Genomic DNA, 22,164 nt, shown 5'->3' with positions numbered 1-22,164 from the left:
CTGCACCGTCCTGCTCTCACATCTGCATATTCACGCCTGGTTGAAATGACTGAGGAAGTGAGATAGAGCATCTGTAGGAGTTTAGGCTTTGCTGGTCGAGTGAAATGACCAGCAAGGACATATTAAAAGACTCAATGCAGGGTCCACAATCACATGAGGCTGTACAGATACACACAAACATAGGCACACACTCACATACACTTCTGTGAATCCTACTCTCCCTGCAGACACAAATCCATTATTCATTTCAAAATGACTCATTTTTCGCCCCGTGGCTCCTGGCAGTAGTGTGGTGCCTGACCAAGGGGGGTGCTTTTTTCTAATTAATGCAGATTGTGCAAGAAAACAAAAATAACATTTACTTTGACGCCTGATATTACAGGAGTGCTGGCGTGAAACAGTGCTGGTGGCAAAATCTGGTATTTGACCTATTACAACACTGTATACTCAGTACTATCCAAATTTCAGAGTTCCAACTTATCCTTTTATTCATGTGGTGATGTTTTTCATGTTCTATCAAGTTTTACAATAGAAGTAAATCCAACTACCCAAGTATGTATAATATTCAAAGGCAGGCAAGCTTAAGATCAGTCTGTCATCTCAAAACAGTGACTGTGATCCACCTGAAGCTGTGTGCTCTGCCTTTTTTGTATCTGATGTCAATCCTGCCTTGTCGCTCAGCATGAGTAAAGATCTGATAGGTACAAAGCTAACAAGGCTCATATAAGCAAAAGTTAAGCATCACACTATGTTGTCTTAGCACAGGGAAGAGGAATTCTCCTCAAGCTGTCCTCCTGATATCTGATCTGATTTTAATGAGCCCACCAAATGTCAATGAAAGCATTGCACATGTGTTTATCTCTTACACTGTATAAACTATGTAGTGTGCTGACAGATAGGACCGGAGATCATTATAGAGTAGGCATCACATACATGCATGCATGCACACTCATATACATACAGGCAGACAAAGGGACACACAAAAACTCACAGGTATCATTACTATACACAGCCCAAGACCTAGGTGGGGCCACGTCTTCTCCTAATTCAAATATTTGATAAGGCGAGACACAGTGCTGCTCTGTATGCTATTAGATGGCAATCTAAATAACATTTACATGTCATTTACGTCTATTACCTTCTTTTTGAAGAGTGGTGTCAGCACTGTGTGCATATTAAAGCTCATATTTATTCCACTAGCCAGCATGGTTCCTTTTCCGAATTTGCAAATTAATGCAAATATGGATTTCCTCCCCAGACAGTTTTTGAAAGGTAGTGGTTATAGTCAATGGTTATGGAATCTGAGACACAATATTTGGTAATGCATGGATATGATGTCTTAGTTGATTTGGGTCTTCGGTCAAGGGGATTGCATGTTTATTTAGTGACCTTGGTCTGGTGTCACATATGTGATGTCAGTTTTTTGTTGGAGAAGACTATGTAGACAGCACAGACTGTAACCTGTAAGCAGGTGACAGAATAGTGTTAAGCATACTCTGCCTATATTCCTCTTTCTTGAGCTGTCTCCTCAGTGCAACAAAGAGGCGTTCTTCAATACAACTTTATTTAGTTGCCCAGCCTTGGCAAATACTGTCAATTAGTGCAGGCACAAATACTAATGAAACCATTTAATTGCATTAACATAATGCCTTTGAACGATCATTACCAAAAAATGGTTGCAATAATAAAGCAATTACTATTTTGAGACAGCAATTAGCCCAGCACCTTTCTGCAATGCTATAATTACCACCAGCATGAGAAACATAGATGGATGCTCAAGTGTTGCAAGGCTGTGAAGGAGCTGGGAGCAATGGAGAAGATGAAGATGAAGATGGGCAAGATAGGCTGTCAAAGACCAGGCATATCACTCTGAGGACGCTATTCCCCTCTGACACATCCACAATAACCCTCAAGAGGAGCAATTGCTTTCCTCTGTCCACACACAAATTTCAATGTTGTTTTGCACACATCTCTCCATTATGAAAGCTTTTTTTTGGTAACGGAGGAGATGTTGAAATAGAGGGAGTGAGATGGAAGGAGCGAGGCAAGCATGGATGGAGGAAGGGAGGGAAGAATGAGAAAGAGAGATTGGTTTTCATGCCTGGTAGTCAGCGAGCCTGTAAATCTCCCAGGAGCGTAGTGGAAGACAGCAGAAGGTTGATAGTCATCCATCACTCCTGACAACCCCACTGCTCTGGAAGGGCCTGACAGCAGAGCCTTGCCTGAGCGAGGTGGGGAGAGAGAGGGAAAAAACACAAGAAGAAAGATAAATAGAAAGAGATGCTGCCTGCAGAATGAGCAAATTAACTCTTCCATGTTTAAAGCAGAAGGGGAGAAGTAAGGGATGGGGAAAAAGAAGGTGAGAAGACAAATGTGTGGAGGGAAGGAAAGAAGGGAAGAAGCAGTCGGCTGTTACAGTCGCTCTGTTCATCCCTCACTGAGTGCCTGTGGCAGCGGCAGTACTGCTGCTGAGGGAGTGGAGGTGGACTGGTTGGAGCTAGCTCTGTCCTCGTCACAGCATAGTTGAGCAAGAACAAGTGTCTCGTCATTTAAAAAACCTCTTTTCCTCAGGTCCTCTTTTTTTCTACCATAAGTATTAGAAAGAGTATACTATTTTCTTTCTTCTTTTTGTGCTTAATTTGTATGTACACCAATTCACATGAAAACATTTCTAAAAATGACTGAGAAAGTTTCAATTGTCGATGTATGGCAGGCTGTGATTATATGTATTTGCCACATAATAATAATTTCAGACCATGTCATGTCATGACCTAATGAATGTTAAAACCATGTATGTATAACCCTTTCTATTAAGCTTTGTTCATACAGTATAGACACAGGCACACACAGCTTGGATTGTTATTAAACTCTCTCAGTTGAATCATCAATCCAAAAGATTAAAAGCTTAATTAGAAAATATCTGGTACTTTGATAAACTGTCAAAGGTAAAATCCTGTGTACACAAAAACTTTGGAGGAGCTATGACTGCCACGGTGCATCTGGGCAAGAAATATCCAGTGACTGAGCTTAAAATCCTTCCAAACCCTCTGCCTCTGCTCTGCTCTGCAGAATGATAAAACGTGCAGGGATATGCACTCACAACACTTGATTATGTTTAGGGAAACATTGTGATCTTTTTTCAAATTGACAAAGTTAACAGTGATTTAAAGCATGACACACAATGTGTTTACTTAACACTTGCTCTAGCTAACATCTAACCAAAACCATAACCTTTCCTCAACCCTTAAAATGTGCTTATGTTGGCTAAACGTAATCACATGCGTCACAGTCCTGCGCGCTCCACATAAAAAAACATTGCCACTGAACATAATTCTGGCAGGAGTTACATTTCCCTTTAAAATGTAATTGTTAGTAGTCTATAAAGCTAATTTTTTAGAGACTATAACCACTGAAATCAGGCCTATTTGAGTATGCTGTGGAGACAGAGTATAGTTCTATTTATAAGGGACACATGAGGGGATGATAAGCAGGGTGCAGGTTGGTGATAAAAGGGGAACTGCATGTTCAAAGAGCATAGGGTCTTATTGCCTGGGAGCTGTCCAAACACCCTGTCAGTTAAACAGAGATGAGTCCCCACATATCTAACAATCTGTGGCTGGCTGGCCATGACGCTTTCCACACATATCGACACCAGAAAGAACACACACTGCAAACGCACACACACAATGACTCATTATCAAATCACGACATGAATGTGTGATCTTATTATAGTGCCACAGTGTTTCTGTAGCATGTGCAGTATGTGGCTTGGTAATTAACTGAAGGAAATAAAAGACTTCCGTAGAGGTGAAGTAATGTTTATCACCAGGCTTTCACAGCTGGCTCATTGTGTGAGCTCTAAAATATTCATTCAAAGCACAAAAGGTTAATGTTTGACAATTTCAGTGTTTGTTTGTGTGTGTGTGTGTGTGTGTGTGTGTGTGTGTGTGTGTGTGTGTGTGTGTGTGTGTGTGTGCATGCACATATCTATGTGTCACAATGTGTGTGACCTCCATCAGTGTCTGGAGGGTATTGGCCATTGCTGTCAGTCAGTGCGAGAGAAGCCCTAATTAAAGAAGTTCCAGTTGTACATCTCTTTACAATGGAAGGGAGAGATTGCCTTTCAACTCAGCGCCCAATGTAGAAACTTCCTCCTCCTCTGGTTGAATGAAAGAGTCTGATACAAAAAGCCATGAATGCCTAAACCAAACAAAAGCTCTTTAAAAGACTGTCACTGTGCTATCTGATATCTCCTGGAACAGCACTGCTTTGAATAAATCTTTTTCAGTGGAGGAGTGAGAAGGAAATTAAAAGCTGACATTTAAAAGGCTGCTGCTGGGACTTGTGGCCCCCAGGATCAATAGCTAGGTATCTCACAACTTCCCCCTCATATTAGCTCACTTTCCACGGGGCATCTCAGACTAAGTACAAACAAACCAAAACTACTGTAGGAATATTACTGTGTTGTTTTGTCAGTTTACCTTCCTTACCTACAGTTTTTGTGTCTGGAAGAGAGAGAGAGAGAGAGAGAGAGAGAGAGAGAGAGAGAGAGAGAGAGAGAGACGGCCGAGCAGCAGAGGGGCGGAGTATAATGTCTGTGTGTTTGTGTGTGTATGTGTACCTGTAATGTGTTTAAAGGGTCCCATCCTCCTCTTCGTTGTGTCAGCACCTTGACTTGTCATTGGTCATTGGGGACCTAAACTGTCAGCAACACCATCACATAGAAGGAAAAAGAAGAAGGTGGGAAGGTATAACAAAAAAAACAAAAAAAAGAAGAGTAGGAATATGTGTGTGTGTGTGTGTGTGTGTGTGTGTGTGTGTGTGTGTGTGTGTGTGTGTGTGTGTGTGTGTGTGTGTGTGTGTGTATGTGTGCTGTGTGCGTCTGGGGGGTACTTGTGTTAGTGACATTTCTGACATTTAGTTGTACTTTGTGACATGGTCAGCATGCGACTTTGTGAATAGTCTGTCAGGTTATGTATAGCAGACTTACTCAAGGTCATTCATGTGTTCCCAAAGGATTCATCCCTGTCTCCCTGACATGCAAGCACACACACACACGTATCCCACCCTCCACAGACGAGACCATGACCTCCGTCCTCTCCCATAAGGGCTCGTGCTGTCCCTTAGTGTTCCCCTGTCATACTGTTATCCCCACCTATTGCTGGCTTGTGACCTTCCTCACTGTCACCAGGCTTTACAAGAGCTTAGCGACAGCTGAGCTGCCCTGCTTGAGCAGGCCTTCACCATAATGTTACCCATGGGAGTCACCCCAAACCTACTGAAAAGGCTTCCTGCTATTCTGTGAGTGCCAGTTTAAACAACCAGTTGCATTTTATGTAAATTAGACAGGCTATTTTCACAATTATATCATATTACATATACTTTTATTCCACAGCATTTAAAGTGCAACCCTGTTACAATACTAGTGCATTGCCAGACTTGAAGGAAAATTACAGTTTGTTACAACTTTGGGTTTTATTTTTCTTGCTCGAGCCATCAGTTGTATTCTTTATTGTATCACCTACAAAAATGATTGCATTGAAAAAACAAACGACAGTCGGGTATCATTATGTTAGCTGCTTAGATCATTTTGCTATAATTTAACCTTTTTCCTCAGTTTTATCTTCCAAATAATTTGGGTTTATTGACAGCCTGTTTGATTTGTTTCACGTTATTATCCCCGTTATTATGTATTTTTACAAATGTCAACATGGCGTTCCAAGATTTCAGCAGTTACTAAGGTGAATACAGTAACATCATAACTGATAGAACCGATGGTCCGAGACATGAAAATAAAACCTAAGTTATACTAAACTTTAGTATTGCTATCCTATTCACTTAGATACCACAAAGACACTAACTTAAGTGACAGCTGCCATTGATCAGTTTTAAATGGCACCTACCAAGCAGGGATATCTGTCAGTGGAACACATTGTCATGCTGATCATGTAACTTGCACAATTTTATACCAACATAGTGGAACAGTTGTGAAATATACTTACATACGTAATATGGCTATAAGACACCATTAAAATATGTTGCAGCAATCATTCTTGTTACTCTATTAATATGGCAATATTTACGTTTATTATTTCTCCTTGTCTTTATTATAATTTACTCTTTAAAAAACTTTTTAGCCAATTTCTCAAATGATTATTACAATACTATAGGAAAATACTTGTCTAACAACTTAAGTAATATTGCCCAAATTAATTATTCAATATTATTACAAACTATCCTATTTACTTTAAATTACAAATATGTTTCTTGTAGTTCACACTAGTGTAAATTTGAAGAAATTACCATTGCATACTGTATGAAACTCAGTGAGAGTCAGTGTATGAGAATCAGTGATTATTTGACAGTATAATTAGATTGTGAACATATGGTCTGAAACTTGATGCATAATACATCATCTTATGTATGTTATTTGATCTCGAGCACAAAATTAGAAGATGATATTTTTGTTTGTAGTTTTGTTGATTGAAAACTGAATCCAAGCATTCATGAGTCACTATAACAACAACGTCATCACCATAACAATCACAACGTGCGCACTGTTTACCTCACTCCTCTACCCAGAGCTCCTCAACCCATCACCAATAGAAACCCATCTCATCTGAAATTTGCTCTTCTCAACACCTGTTCACTTAATAAAAAAGGACTTCTCCTCAGTGAATTTATTTCTGACTCAGCACCGGATTTTCTCTGTCTCACCGAAACCTGGCAAAAACCCATGGACTATTTTTCACTCAATCAAGCCACACCCCCTGGATACTCCTACATTGACAAACCTCGTCTGGATGGTCGAACTGGAGGTGGAATTGCCATCATTCATCGCCATGACATCAAAACCAGTGCAACATCCATCCCAACCCCTTCATCATTCGAATCCCTTTCTTTTAAACTATCTGGTCCCAAGCCCCTGGTCATTGCAGTCATTTACCGTCCCCCCAAGCCCGACCCTGCCTTTCCCTCTGATTTATCTGCATTCCTTACCCAGCTCTGTGCTATATCTCCATCTGTTCTCCTCCTGGGCAACTTCAACACTCATGTTGACTCCTCTGACTGCAAACCAGCAACCGAACTTCTGGAAATCCTCTCATTCTTCAACATCACCCAGCACGTTGATTTTCCAACCCATCACAAAGGCCACACCCTGGATCTGGTCTGTTCCACTGGAGTCACCATCAGTCACCTGGCCAGTAACAACCTTCACATCTCCGATCATCTGGCCATCACTTTCCAAACTCACACTCCCTCCCCCCACGAGAAGCAAAAACGCACTATCACCTTCCGCAACCTTAAGTCCATCAACCCATCCTCTCTCTCCACATGTCTTTCTGAGTCCATCTCAAAACTCACCATCATCCACAACAACTCCCCCGACAACCTGGTCAACTGCTACAACTCATCACTTTCATCCTGCCTTGACCAGCTTGCACCCGTTCAGTCTAAACTGGTCTCATTCACCCACTCTTCCCCATGGTACACTGATGAACTCCACCATCTCAAATCCAAACGACGCCAACTGGAACGGCTTGCCTCAAAAACGGGTCTTACTGTTCACAAGGAAATGTATAAACAACATCTACAGCTCTACAAAGACACCCTGAACTCTACCCGCTCCTCCTACTACTCTGAAATCATCCAGTCTGGCAGCAGCAATCCAAGGACCCTCTTCACCACCATTAACACACTCCTCAAACCAATGGACACCATCTCACACTCCTTCTCAGTTGAGAAATGCAATAACTTCCTATCCTTCTTCAGTGACAAAATCAGCACAATCCACAGCCAGTTGACCACCTACCCCGCTCCATGTCCCGAACCTGGGCCCCTCCTAACCACTGGTAAATCCTTCTCCACCTTTGCTACCATCACCTCCTCTGATCTCTCCTCCACAGTCTCAACCATGAAACCATCAACCTGCAACCTTGACCCGCTTCCCACCGCACTTCTAAAGGCCTGTCTCCCTGCTCTCACCACCCTCATCAACACCACTGTAAACTCCTCTCTTTCCTCTGGCCATGTCCCCTCCTCCCTAAAGCTTGCATCAGTCACCCCCGTACTAAAGAAACCCGGCCTTGATCCTGATTCCCCTAACAACTACCGCCCCATTTCCAATCTGCCTTTTCTATCAAAAATCCTCGAACGTGTTGTTGCCAAACAACTCATCACCTACCTAGACTCAAACGACCTCTTCGAACTCTTCCAATCTGGTTTCCGCTCTAAACACAGTACAGAAACTGCCCTCCTCAAAGTGACAAATGACCTTCTGCTATCCTCTGACACTGGCTCCCTCAACATCCTCATCCTCCTTGACCTCAGTGCTGCCTTTGACACGATCCACCACTCCATTCTCATCTCCCGTCTTCAATCCACCCTCGGCATCACTGGCACCGTCCTCTCCTGGCTCAGATCCTATCTCTCCGACAGACACCAATTCATTGCCATCAACAACTGCCAATCAGCCACTGCTCCTCTCATCCACGGTGTCCCCCAGGGCTCTGTGCTTGGTCCACTCCTCTTCATTCTATACATGCTTCCACTTGGTCAGATCCTCCGTCACCATGGTCTCCAGTTCCATTGCTACGCCGATGACACACAGCTTTACCTCCCCTCCAAAACCATCACTGCCTCCACCCTCTCAACCCTCTCCAACTGTCTGACTGCCATTAAGACCTGGATGCAAAATAACTTCATCAAACTCAACTCCAACAAATCCAAAGTCCTCATCATTGGTCCTGACTCCCTCACCCACTCCACTCAGAACTTCTCCCTCAACATTGACGGCTCCACCATCACCCCCTCCACCAAAATCCGTAACCTTGGAGTTATCCTGGATCCCACTCTCTCCTTCCTCCCTCATGTCAACCATATCACCAAAACCGCCTTTTTCCACCTCCGAAACATCGCCCGCCTCCGCCCCAACCTGTCTACTACCGCTGCTGAGACACTCATTCATGCTTTCATTACATCAAGGCTCGATTACTGCAACAGTCTTCTCTACTGCACCACCACCAAAGTCCTCAATAAACTCCAATACGTCCAGAACTCTGCTGCACGCCTCCTCACCGGTACCCGCTCCAGAGAACACATCACACCTGTCCTCCGTGAACTTCACTGGCTTCCAATCAAACACAGAATCAACTTTAAAATCCTCCTCACCACCTACAAGGCCCTCAACAACTTAGCACCCCCCTACCTTGCTGACCTCCTTCATCACCACGCCCCCTCCCGATCCCTCAGGTCCGTCTCTGCCAACCTGCTACAAGTCCCCCGGACTAAGTGCCGGACCTGGGGTGATCGGGCCTTCTCTGTTGCTGCCCCCACCCTATGGAATTCACTCCCCCCTCACATCAAAATCTCCCCAACCCCCTCCTCTTTCAAATCTGCACTAAAAACACACCTTTTCTTACTAGCCTTCAACTCCTAGCTCCCACTGGACTCGTCATGTTTTTAACCTTTGTTTTTGTGTTCTTTCGTTGTTTGTTTTTTAACCTTTTATAACTTATAAACATTTGTTTCATAGCTTTAAATAGGGAAATAGGGAAATTGTAAAGCGTCTTTGAGCACCGCATAAAGCGCTATATAAGTTTGATTTATTATTATTATTATTATTATTATTATAATGTGTGTCAAATTGGGGCTTTGTTTAACCACCCTGCCTCTGTTAATTACCGGTAGTTTGTGTGTGTGTGTGTGTGTGTGTGTGTGTGTGTGTGTGTGTGTGTGTGTGTGTGTGTGTGTGTGTGTGTGTGTGTGTGTGTGTGTGTGTGTGTATGTTTTATTCCCCATAACAGTAATTACGTGATGTAACTATGTTTATGTGTGTGTTTCTGTACATGTGTGCGTGTGTCGGACTCTGGGTGTGTGTATTGTGCTCCTGGCGGTGTCAGGTAGTCCCCAGAACTGCGGGCCGCTGCCACACTGTGCGTCAGTGATCAGACTGATCAAAGACAACAAGAGAGGAACAGGCAGAGCTGCCAGCAGCTATCAGCCTGCCTGTAGCCTGATGGCTATGGACAGGGCTCACAGATCTGCTGTGCTCGGTTGTGTTATACTACACTGTGAGGAAATCACAGTGGAGCCAAGGTGAATCAGTGAACCACAGCCTGGTGATGAGTACAGGTAATCTCTCCTGATACCTGATGGGAAGACTTGTCTCAGCTGTAGTTATTTTGTTTAGACCACTAAGTGCAGCATGGATTCTTTCAAAACTAACAAAAAACAGACTTCCTAATGCTGTAGGCAACCCAGCTGCCCTAATTATGTATACAGTCTTATTATGATGTGCACCTACATTGTTATATTTTTCGTATATTTTGTGTAATATAGTGCAATTATTTGATTGTTTGACAGGTGGCTTCCAATTTGGTTTCTGTGCAGTATTTATAACAGTACTTTATACAACATATGGTGACTTGACATTATATCAGCATAAGCATAGCCACTAGCAAGTCATACTGTGTTCCTGTCATCATATCAAAGGCCAGCCGACCTAAATGTCTGTAGACAGCAGTAAAGCATACCTTGTTTAGTTTTTCATTAAAGACACACACACAATGCTTATTTGTAAATCTTAAATAAATGTATATAGTTGCAATTTATCTGGTCCAAAACTACTTATTGGACATTAAAGGCATCAATAATTTCAGTTAACAAACCTACAAGTGTTCAGCGGTTTTAGTACAGCTTTCCCTTTCTGGACATGTTATTGTTCTGTACTGTAGATCATTCATAGTGAAGTCTGCTCAACCATCACCACTGAAAGGACAAAGCGTTCATTGTCTCTGTAGAGGTCTTGGGCTACGCATTTAGAATGGCTTCTTTAATAATTTATCTTGGCTTCTTCCAGGAAGCAATGCAATCTGGCCACACACTGGATCGATGGAGATCAAAAGACAGTGTTTGGCCCTAAATGCAATCCCACACTGAAGCGGCACTGGCAAGGTTATTTTAGTGCCAAGCCCAGTGACTGCCTGGCTAGTCTATTCAAAGGTTAACAAAGACGTTGGGATTTTGGGGAAATTTGTAATTTAGACTGTTAGCTAAAACATTCTGATGTGCAGCTCACACTCATGGCACTCAGTAATCCTGTGCTCAATATGCGGTGTGTGAAAAATAAATACAGCTAATGTTAAGTAATGTTTTTTGATTTAGCAAGGAAGTATTTCTTGAGTCATTAGTTCTGATGAACTACCTCCCTGCAGACACATTATAGTGATTTCCTGCTGTGCGAGAGTGAAAATCTTACTTATTGCACCATTGTAGTTCTAATGAGGTTTTTTCTGTCAGCCAAAAGACTTTTAAGGTATAATATGTAGACTGTCTTAATACAAGTTTGCAAATATTTCTGCTTATGACAACATCTCATTTGAAATTGTCACTTTTCAGAAATTGTCTCCTCAGTATTTGCAGTATTTAAGGATGTCTTTTGTCATCTGTGTGGTGTGCCTGCACGGTTTAGTTTTGTGTGTGTGTGTGTGTGTGTGTGTGTGTGTGTGTGTGTGTGTGTGTGTTGTGACAACACAGAGACACCTGTTCCAGTCTGCCATTCAGCAGTGATGGGGACGGCGGAGGGCTTTGACACGCTCCATCGACATGACAGCTCAGACAGCATGGATGTTAATCTCTTCTAACTGCTCCCAGCCTAATTAAATCTTCCAGGGCAGCACACATGTGCAGACACATGCACACACACAAACACACACACAATTGTGGAAGGCTTCTAAATTGGTCCTAGTTGTGCGTAAGTTGTAACGATCTGGAGAATTGGCCCGAGAGCAGTTTGTTTGATTCTAATTGTATGCAATTCTTTGTGTGTGTGTGTGTGTGTGTGTGTGTGTGTGTGTGTGTGTGTGTGTGTGTGTGTGCGCGTGTGTGTGTGTGTGTGTTAGGGAGTGTGAGGTTTACACTGTTTTCAAGGCACTCTTTTGCACACAGAATCAGAGTGAAGTTAATTGTCTAAGTATGCTCTCTCTCTCTCACACACACACACACACACACACACACACACACACACACACACACACACACACACACACACACAGTTTGACTCCTGTTGTCAGTTGCCCACAATGTTTGTACATGCGGTGCCAATTGAGAAACGCTTGTGAAACAGTGAAATTGTTTAACTTTCTGTGACATTTAACCGAGCACAATAATAGATATCACAACAAAAGCAATGTCTGTCAGCTGACATTTTTTTGCAAACTGAGAGCTGCATGTATGCACAATATGTCGTGCGCACACAGCTCATTTATTAAATTAGAAACTCTCGATTGAATGTACATATCAGTCCTGTTGTTCTATAATGACTACATGTATTTAGTCTACTGACAGGGAGGGATCATCATTCAGTAATTTCACACGGAACAAACTCTGCTGCTGTTATAGCATTGAAAGTTGTATTTTGGTTTACATTTAATATGGACTGTATAAATCAAAGTGAAATGCAAAACCTATCATACGTGAACATGTTTTTGGTGATTATGGAGAAGCTTCTGCCAACCAAAGCCACAAAAATTGATCTTTGTGCTTCCATTTGTGATAAGAGGTGGTCTTAGCAGATTGAAACGCAAGCGCAATTTCATGCAAAAACGAATACCAAAATTGCTCCGGGGCTCTCAGTCTGCTTAAACACAACTTCAGGCGTGTCGCTCTAACCATCATGGTACAGGTGTGTTCGTCTGGAGACATAAAATGAAATTACCTAAGAGAACTATTGGAAACCATTGTATCTCATCTTGCTGGCCTGAGAACAATAATGCTTGTTATTAAAGGGCATTGCTATGTTGCCATTACGGTAAAGATAAAGATAACATTCTTCTTGTCTTTTAGGTTAAACTCTGACTTCTTGATCCAATATTTAGTCACGGGACAAATGGATCATTTTAGTTTGTCTAGCTTTTTTGGAATCAGAAAACAACCTAGGGAGGCAGAGACTTCTGCATGCCTCCCTTTCAGCCCACCTGTCTATGGCCTCTGTATCTGTCCATCCAGCCAGTGGAGACCAGTTTATTTTCCTCTCTTGCTCACAGTACCTCTCTGTCTCCCACCCATATTTATCTCTGCTGTGTAATTATCTTCCTGTCTCTGTTTATGTGTCTGTCCCTTACTAGTTACAGTACCTTTCACTCTGCTTGACTGTCTCCCACCCTTTCTTTATGTATCATTCCGCCTGTGATTGAGCCTTCTTTTCTTCCTCATGCCCGTCTCTGTCATCCGTCCAGTCTTTGCTCCCTATGAGTTAAACAGGCTGAACAAATAGATTACAAACAGTGGGTAGAGTGAAGCTAAGGAGGAAGACAATCTGAATTTGTTGTGGATAAAGAATGGGGAAGGAGGCTGTGCAGTCAAAGAAAGCCAGTGGAGTCAGAGTAAGGCTGTATTTGCCTGAGGGGAAAAGGCTGAAAAGTAGCTCTTGCAACAGATGTGCGGGGCAGTAAAGTGTAATTGAAATGCCAGCAGCAATGGTCTTATCTTCCTGCTACAGGAGCCTGCTGCCAGTCTCAACATCAGTTAGATGTCATTTTACCTAAGTCTGAATCAGCCTGCTACAATCCGCAATCCCCATTCCTCTGATGCTAGGCAGGAGAAAAGGGGAGAAATGGATGAGGGGGGGAGGAAAAAAGGAGGGTGGGGAGTCTGTAATAGGATTTCAGCAGCAGCCAGTTAACTTCCACCACCTGGACTTAGTTGGTAATTTGATATGCCCCATCAATAGGATTCATTTACCTCACCGCAGTATTACCATTGCCATTCATTTGACTTTAAAAAAAAAAAAAATTATTCATTTCTCTCTCTTCACATTTTCCCACTCCTCCTGATTCTAATCATGCATACTGGAGGTAGGGGGAAGGAAGGAAGGGCGGTTCCACAATATTTTAGCTAAGAAAAAAAGTCCTTGGTCCAGAGGAGGTGGAAAGCCAGACACCATGGTTGTCCTCTGCACTCCAGGCAAAGCTTAATGTTTTAGGCCAGGCAGAATCCCTCTGGGGAGAACCATAATGTCCTACCAGATTAGAGGCTGGCACTGCTCAGAGCTGCTGCCTCTTATCGGGAACTTTGTTACTGCAACATGGGATCATCTGCAGGACATTAAAGCTGCCTTTTCTCCTCACTGTAATGTTAATGTGTCACAGTCTTGACACTTGGTGTTATTCATGGTGGGTGGTAGTGGGAATATGTTCCTCTCTTGTTTATGTTTCAGCAACTCTCAAGTGACATGAGGAGGAAGTGATTGTAAACTACTAGTTATTTTGAATTTTAGTAGTTTAGTTTTGTAGTTAGTAGTTTTGGCTTTTGTCATATGTAAACTTCATCAGGTCTTTAAAAAAAATCAGATTATGTATTAAATATTAAAGTTGTCCTTTGGAGTTGTCTCATAAACAAGCAAAATATGTTTCCATTTAATGTTACTTACAAAAACGGACTTGAAACCTGGCTGCATTCTGAATGCATTTTCTCCCTCATCAAACATTTGCAAGGATGATTTTTTGAACTTTGATTTGTAAATCCTGAATCCAAGAAGTCATGAAAAACTGTAATGTGTGTTTACATCTGTTTCCTAATAACGTCCATGTTTGGTAGCTTGCAGTCCCCTATTACTCCATAGCACTACCTGTAGTCAAAACCTATTTAATAACCATATTGAATAATCATACAAAGTAAATCCCTTCACCACCCCACACTCTAAATATAATTTAGAAAAACAATAAATTACACAGCCAAAAGTCAAAGACAGGGAAGAAAAAAAACCAAACAGCACAAGACAGTAAGTAAAAGACTGTTGAATCAATAACCAGAAAAAACAAACAGCATCAACATTGTTCAGCAAGTATACACATAAAAGTACTCTCCTCCTACAATTAATACAAGTTGGGCCATTCCAGACTCAAGACAATAGGTCTCCCAGTTTGTTACATCGGTTAGATTTGCAAGGTAAATCTGAAAAGGCATCCAGACTTTCTTGAATTTATGCTCATTACCCTTTACAAAGAAGCTGAATGTGTGAACACAAATGTCCAAATCAGTCAGAGCAGACATTAAGCAGACTCTACCCTGCCAGCTCCTACATACAAGTCTGTATAATGTACAATTGACAACTCCCCTCTTATCCACAGCTGCTATTTTACACGTGACTGGTGCTGGATTAACGCAGAAGTCCAGTTTAACTCCATTATTTTGACTGGGCCAAAAGTTAAGCTAGCACTAATAGAAGAGAGGATGTCCTGTGATTTCTCATGGAATAAAAGCTGTTTTATTTATGGTGAATGAATTGACTCCACTTACAGAAATGGACAGCACTTGTATAGTGCCTTACTAGTCTTCCAACCGCTTAAAGCACTTTTACTGTACTAGCTACATTTAACCATTCACACTCACACACCAATGGCAGTAAGCTATCATGTAGGGTGCTATCTTGCTCAACACTTAGACATGTGAACTGGAGGAGCCAGGAGTCGAACAATCAATCTTACAATAGTGGATGACCCACTCTACCCCCGACCCCCCATTAAAAGCTTAAAAACGCTGAAATGCACAGTATACTTTTTGCGTCATGTCCTGTCTCCTGCAACTGTCTCCTAAACCAAATGGAGTATTTTCAGTAGGTGACACGGATAATCTCCTGCTGTGCTTCATGTGTGAAAGGGCAACTCAAGAAAATGTTCAGACCTGATTTTCTGAACATTGTTGAGAGTTAACGTGTGAAAATTGCTATGGTGTTGAGCATCCCCTTTAAATCATCATGGGTAAGTTGCAGGTTAGTGCTAGCATAAGCTTCAGTGACTTTGCCAGTGACTAGCCATGGGGTATGGCTATCGCTAGCTGCGATACAACAAACCTTTATTCACAGAAAGTGAGTGTTTTACAGGGCTAGTGGGATGATTTAAGTTAGTAAATGTAGGATCAGGTGTGGAACACTTGAGTTCAAGTCTTCACACCGCCATTGACACCAGAACTTCCTCCACTGGTTTTTTAATGTTTAATGGTTTCTATTCTTGTGTTTCAGAGGGTCATTTTCAATGTGGTCAACTTCTCCAAGACCAAGAGCCTGTACAGAGATGGCATGTCTCCTGTAGTCAAGTCTACCAGTAGGCCAAAATGGTAAGTGTTCAAAGACAAACTTACTGTTGCACCAACTGTATTAGCTTTCCAAATGCTTTACATTGCATGTTGTAATGATTTGTCTCATCTATAAAAGTTCTGTCCACAATGTGGTCACAAGAATCCACTTTCAAAAAACTTTTTAGTTTTTTTTCAACTAACAGTAGACACATACATTCCCTAACACACACACACACACACACACACACACACACACACACACACACACACACACACACACACACACACACACACACACACCCTAAAGACTGATACTTTAGATTTTCAGAGTGGATGCGTCTGGGCGCATTAGCATGTGATCCATTGGTTGCCAGTATGATGGCTGTCTGATGTAATAACGGTTGACTGATGGATGCAGAAATGTGTGTGTGTGTGTGTGTGTGTGTGTGTGTGTGTGTGTGTGTGTGTGTGTGTGTGTGTGTGTGTGTGTGTGTGAATAGGTGTGGCAGGAGGGAATGGGGCTGGTGCAGTCGGGTTGGACGCAGCGTCTGCCAAGCAGGCTGGTGTATCCAGTGGGGCGAGGAGCGAGAACAGGGTAGCGTGATGAAGTGTTGCCGTCCAAGAGGAGCCCTGACATCTGTCATCAGTTGATGGAGGGCATCCGCAGAAACGCCAGGCATCTGCCACCCTGAGCTGTCTGCGTCTGCTAGCCTAGCGCCCGCACCGTCCATGCTGTAGTACGTCGGTTGCAGGGTAATGGGAAGAGACAATGGGCACGACACCGTAGACAGGAAAGATGAACTGCTGTCTGTGATACAGCACTGTACAACATGATGCAGCTCAGCTCGGCTGCCTCGCTTGCTCTGTTTGGACTCCATGTGGTGCCGATGCAACTTTGCCATCAGAGTTTCTCTGTTGTGCTATGTGGCTTTTTCACGGTACTAAAACCACTACTATTGTCTCATCCTGCCAGCCATTTATTCCAGGAAAGCCAGCAAGTGCTTGGTTTAAGATTGGTGATTTTTCTCAGGTGAATGTAGTTATGCTGTCAGTATAGTTAATGTGCAGACAGTGCGATATAGCAAAGTTATATCCCTATTTCAACAGTTGTAATTTAAGTTACATTTTGTGCCAGGTAATTATTGTCCCGTGTTATAAACAATTCCTCCCACTGAATGGTCTTGACTTCTCATTGGACATAATCTTGAATGTCTGAGGTGTTAATCTGTGCAGCAGCCTTGTTGGGTCATTTAGGTCCCAAAGCTCCTCTTAAAATGCTAATCATGCAACCCTGACCATGTTTATGTTTCAATAAGCCCTCATAAATAGGTATTTAAGTGACAGTCACAGCAGGAGGTACCGTTGCAGAGGCCCAGCTCCATTTACCTCCCCATGCTAATACTGTTTTAACCGCTCCTCTCAGCACTGTGCCATCTAAGAGGCATCATGTCTCACGCATTTGTGGAGCCATTTTTGACTGTCTGGGGCTTCCAAGACTGCAGCTGACATTGTTTGTGTCCCCACAAAGTGGTCAAGATGCTTTTAACACAAGCTCCTCTATTTGACTTTCCATGAGCACAACAAAGCACAGACAGCTCCTAAAGTAGCAATCTCCTTTTTGACAGTTATAGATATGGAATAAAAAAAAAAAGGCAGAGTGTGCAGAGCTTTGCCTGTCTGATCCAAACTCACACAGGACAGGATAAAGGAGGTACAGAGAGACGGAATGATAGAAAAAAAGGAGCGAGAGAGGCTTGCAGAGAAAGAGACAGAAAGAGAGAGAGGGTGGAGGAAGAAAACACAAAGTACAAGAAAGACAGATTACTGAGACAGGTAGACAGGGAGGAGAGAATGAGAAAAAGAGTGAGCTAGAAAAGATTGCTCTCCCACCCCTCGCCCCGACACCCCCACATCTGTATTTATCAAAAGAATCGTCAGTATTAGCCGAGGAGTTGAAGCCTTTATCTCCCTGTGCAGGTGCCTTATGTCCTGGGGCCCCAGCATCGTTTGGTGCTGCGGGCTGCAGGGTTTGGTTGGCCTAGGCTAAGCTGGGCGTCTCAGTGAGAGACAACCAGCAGATTACAGATTCCTGCAGGACGTTCACTGCTACAGGTGGAAAGATCTATCCTCTATCCCTTCCTCTATTCTTTCTTCTCTCTATCTCTCACTCCATGATGCCTCTAGCATGTAGTTCTTGGTGCTGGAGACATCAGGGAAGCTTTGACAGTATCATCTGGCATTTAGGCACAGCTACAGGTAACATGTTTAAAAATAATGAATCATGGATGAACTAATTAAAAAGGGTTACATTGCATCTGAAATGTGAGACAGATTAACCGTGGTTTATATTGTTTGTTTGTGTGCAAAGCTTCGTATCTTATTATTTTGTTGTATTTTAAGGAATTGCAACACCTGTTATTATAATTGACTCATCAATTAAATATCCATGTCACTAGTGCTGTATAGTTGAGGAGCTGAAGAACAGAAGCTTCTTTTTTGAAAAAAAAGTCAAAAAAGACAAGTTCGTCACTGCTTTTCCTGCTAAATTCCAAATGTGTAAAATCTTTAAATTAAAATCAGCTCTTGTGATTGGTATTCGTGACTAGTTTAAAGATGCTTAAAATTATGTAGCAATTCAAAATAAATATGTTAATGAAATGAGCGAGGGAGTGAAAGTGTTTATGAGACAGAGAAAAGAGAGCAAACCATATTTTCTTGCACTAGTCTGTCGAACACAATAGCCCCCTTGGTGACACTAGGTGCCAAACACACTCCCCGCGGTCTGCTAGTTGTTGGACTGCTAGAGCAAAGAATTGCCCAGCATCCTTATTTTCTGAGATAAGCTAATTAGAAAGTCAGAGAGCGTGGTGTAATACAGCTGTTGGAGGCCGGAATACTGTGGGATGGGGTAATGGCCAGGATGCTGCATGAGTCTGACTGCATCAACCAACAAATGCTTCATACCAAGTCCTGTGTGGATCTGTGTAGAAAAAAAGGTACAGAATTAATATTTTTAAATGTTAAACATTACAGCTAACCCTAATGATTGTTTTCATGTCAATTAGTCTTCCAGTTGAAATGAAGTTTTAAAAGATATTTATAACAAGTTCCTAGAGCCAAAGCTGATGCCTTTAATTGTCTTGTTTTGTCCGACCTAAAGATAGTCAATTTACGAAAACTGAGAAAAGCAGAAAATCTTATGAACCTGCTGGAGAATGTCAGGTTATTTAATTTGTCATTAAAATAGGTAATGATTAATTTTCTGTAAATGCAGTACATTTATTTGTCTTGTGTCAGATTTACAATATATGACAACAAACATTCCTATCCGTGCAACATGAACACCATAATTCAATTAAGATACTTTATGGCAATATCCTCATTGACATTTTGCATATTTTGCTTATTGTGTAAGATTTTAGCTAAATAAAATTAGACTCAAACACAATGTCACTCTGACATTATTGTTACTTCTCACAATCTAAAATGCATGCGTTCACATAGTTTTTAGCTTATTAAGTCTGTAATGTATTATATATTGGACATTTTCTGAGGTGCGTGGTCTCTTTTAATTAACTTTCCACTTTTTCGACAGTTAGTAGGTGTTTGGATAAAAATAGCTACACCTCTAACTGAGCTAACAGATGAACAGTCAGAGTTGGAGGAAATGGTTTGCCAAACATTGCTTCTAAAGTTAGAACCAGCCAACCTTGATCAAGGGTAAATGCTTTTTCTCTTTTCTTTTTTATGGGAGGCAACACAAAAACAGGAGTGCTTTTCAAGCAGTTGTGCTCAGCTCCAAGTCAGTCAGTCAGTCAGTCAATCAGTTGGTCAGTCAGGGCATTTTTTTTTTCCTACAAAAAGTCTTCCTGTAAGCGCATGATGCAACAGCATAGTGAAATTCTATTTGGAGATGTCTGCCTCTCCATCGGGGTGCGTGTTAGCAGTAATTGTTCTGTCAATCAACACAGCTCTGGCCTTCCTGCTTCCCTTGCCACTTGTTAAGCCCTGGCAGAGGGCGAAGGGTGAGGAGAGGTGAGGCAGGGTGAGGGAGAAAGAAAGGATACTGCTGCTCTGTGTGTCTCTCATCGCTCATCTTAGTCTTTCTTTACAGTCTATTCTGTACTTTTCACTGTTATTTTTCCTAGTAGCATTCACTGACTGTCACAGCATGCAGTTAGTGAGGATTGGTCTAGTGCAGGTTTATAAGTGAAATATAGTCCAAATGCAGGCTGCTCTAACATAAATACACATAACCTGTTGATAATAACATGTTTATCCCTGTAGACTCTAATGTAACATCACATAAGCTACATCTGTTTACAGAAAGAGGCTAGATGCTAATGCTAGCAATGCTCCAGCAATAAAATACAGATGTAATTGTTATCTACTGTAATAATTGTAGCCACAAACAGAATATCTATGCCATTAGTGGTTCTTTATAGCTGAAGTTGTCTTGGAGGGAACACTGCAGCATGCTGCTCTGTCTGTTTTCTAATGTTAGCTTGTGCTAGCAGTTTCTAGCAAGGCTAAAATTTGACAGGTCATCAGGTTGCTCCATTAGTGATGTTGAAGAAAGACTAATCGCTCATTAGATGAAAATTCATGGAAACATAGGTGTGCCTGTTTATATTTGTTGTTGAGCATAAAACAAAATAGTTGGCTCTTGCCTTCACCAGCTCGGTTCTTACTTTTTCTGTCTGTTGTTTGATAGTGGGCAGGTAATGTATAATTGTTTTTTGGAGCTTTTTTCTCTGAAAATACAGTTACTGAAAGAGATTATATGAGAGCAGTGAAAATGAAAGTGTGCTGAAAATAATGAGTTGAAAAAAGTTACAAATCTCCATAGAGCTTTGGGGAACTGCAGAGTCAGGTGATATGCTAAATATCTGCAAGTTAATGAACACAAGTGACCTGGTCACGTACAAGTAGTCATATGATCCATTTTCAACATAAAAATGCTGTATATAGCTGATTTGAATGTGTAAATAACTGATAAATAACTTATTAAGTCATATTATGAAGAGAATGTGGAAACACAAATAAACTCTCAGGCTACTATTTTACTGACACAAACTTTTATGTATTTATTGTATTTGCATTGTAAAGTGACTCTGATTCTGATTAGAAAGACACAAACACACCTGAAATAACAAAAACCGACCAAAACTATACTAAAAACAAGGCTGTACTAAACCTGCTCATATTTCATACGGATCCATTCTCCAGTATGAAATAAACTGCACTTGTCAGCCTTATAAAGACCCCTCCTATTCCTATCATATCCCGAACCACACACACCTCTCATCCTCTAACTCTACTGCTGAGCTGGCCCATCTGGGTCTGAACGCAGCGAGTGTGTGACAGTGGTGAGAGAGATGGTCTCTCTCTTGAGGACAGAGTGTCAGGCAGAGGACTGAAGACAGACAGACTGTAAAGGTTATGTTAGAACTACAGCAGACCTCTCTGACTCCTTCCTTCGTTCAGTGAGTCCACACTCTCCCCTTCCTGCTCCTCCCCTGCTGCTGAGCCACTTGCACAATTAACCATGTGGCATGCCATTTAATAATAGACCTTTTAATTGTCGACAAATGAAGAGTGATGTAAAATAGCTAATAGCCTGTGCTAATTAATAGGGGAATTGAACGCTTGTTAATTAAGGGCAAACAGGACAAGGACCAGCTCGGGTAATTTGAGCAATAAAACAGAGACTAACGATTCATTTCCAAACAGACTTGCTTCATAAAAACATCAAGCGACCCCCATTTTGCTGTTTGAGAAGACTTGTAGCCTCCATCCTTTGCCTTTATTTCAACCACACACATGTAAGTATACACAGAGGAACTGTAGACAAGAATGCACCAGCGTCCTTGGTATGATTCCCCACAGGTAACACCACAGTAAGACAAATTACAACTATATAATGTCTTCAGAATGTGATAACAAAGATTATTTACCACAACAAGTGTCTCTGTGGTACGGTACAATGTTTGATTCACCTGTTTAGAATTAAAACATGATATATTGAAATGAATTAATTCCCTATGTAGTTGACATAAACTACAACACATTCACGTCAATATTTGG

The 22,164-nt window shown here is 41.8% G+C and overlaps 1 protein-coding gene across 1 annotated transcript in view; it reads left to right on the top strand.

The window, feature by feature from the left end:
- Positions 1–22,164, top strand: part of agbl4 (AGBL carboxypeptidase 4) — a 280,426-nt gene that overhangs the window by 105,108 nt on the left and 153,154 nt on the right. Inside the window, exon 4 of the mRNA XM_062424281.1 lies at positions 16,022–16,116. Coding sequence (XP_062280265.1) covers positions 16,022–16,116 — 95 coding nt within the window. The remainder of the gene's footprint in view (positions 1–16,021; positions 16,117–22,164) is intronic.

The sequence above is a fragment of the Scomber scombrus genome, chromosome 8 (genome assembly GCF_963691925.1).
Source record: "Scomber scombrus chromosome 8, fScoSco1.1, whole genome shotgun sequence".
In the NCBI taxonomy this organism is placed as follows: Eukaryota; Metazoa; Chordata; class Actinopteri; order Scombriformes; family Scombridae; genus Scomber; species Scomber scombrus.
The sequence above is the reverse complement of the archived record's forward strand: the minus strand, read 5'-3'. Positions and strand labels throughout refer to the sequence as shown.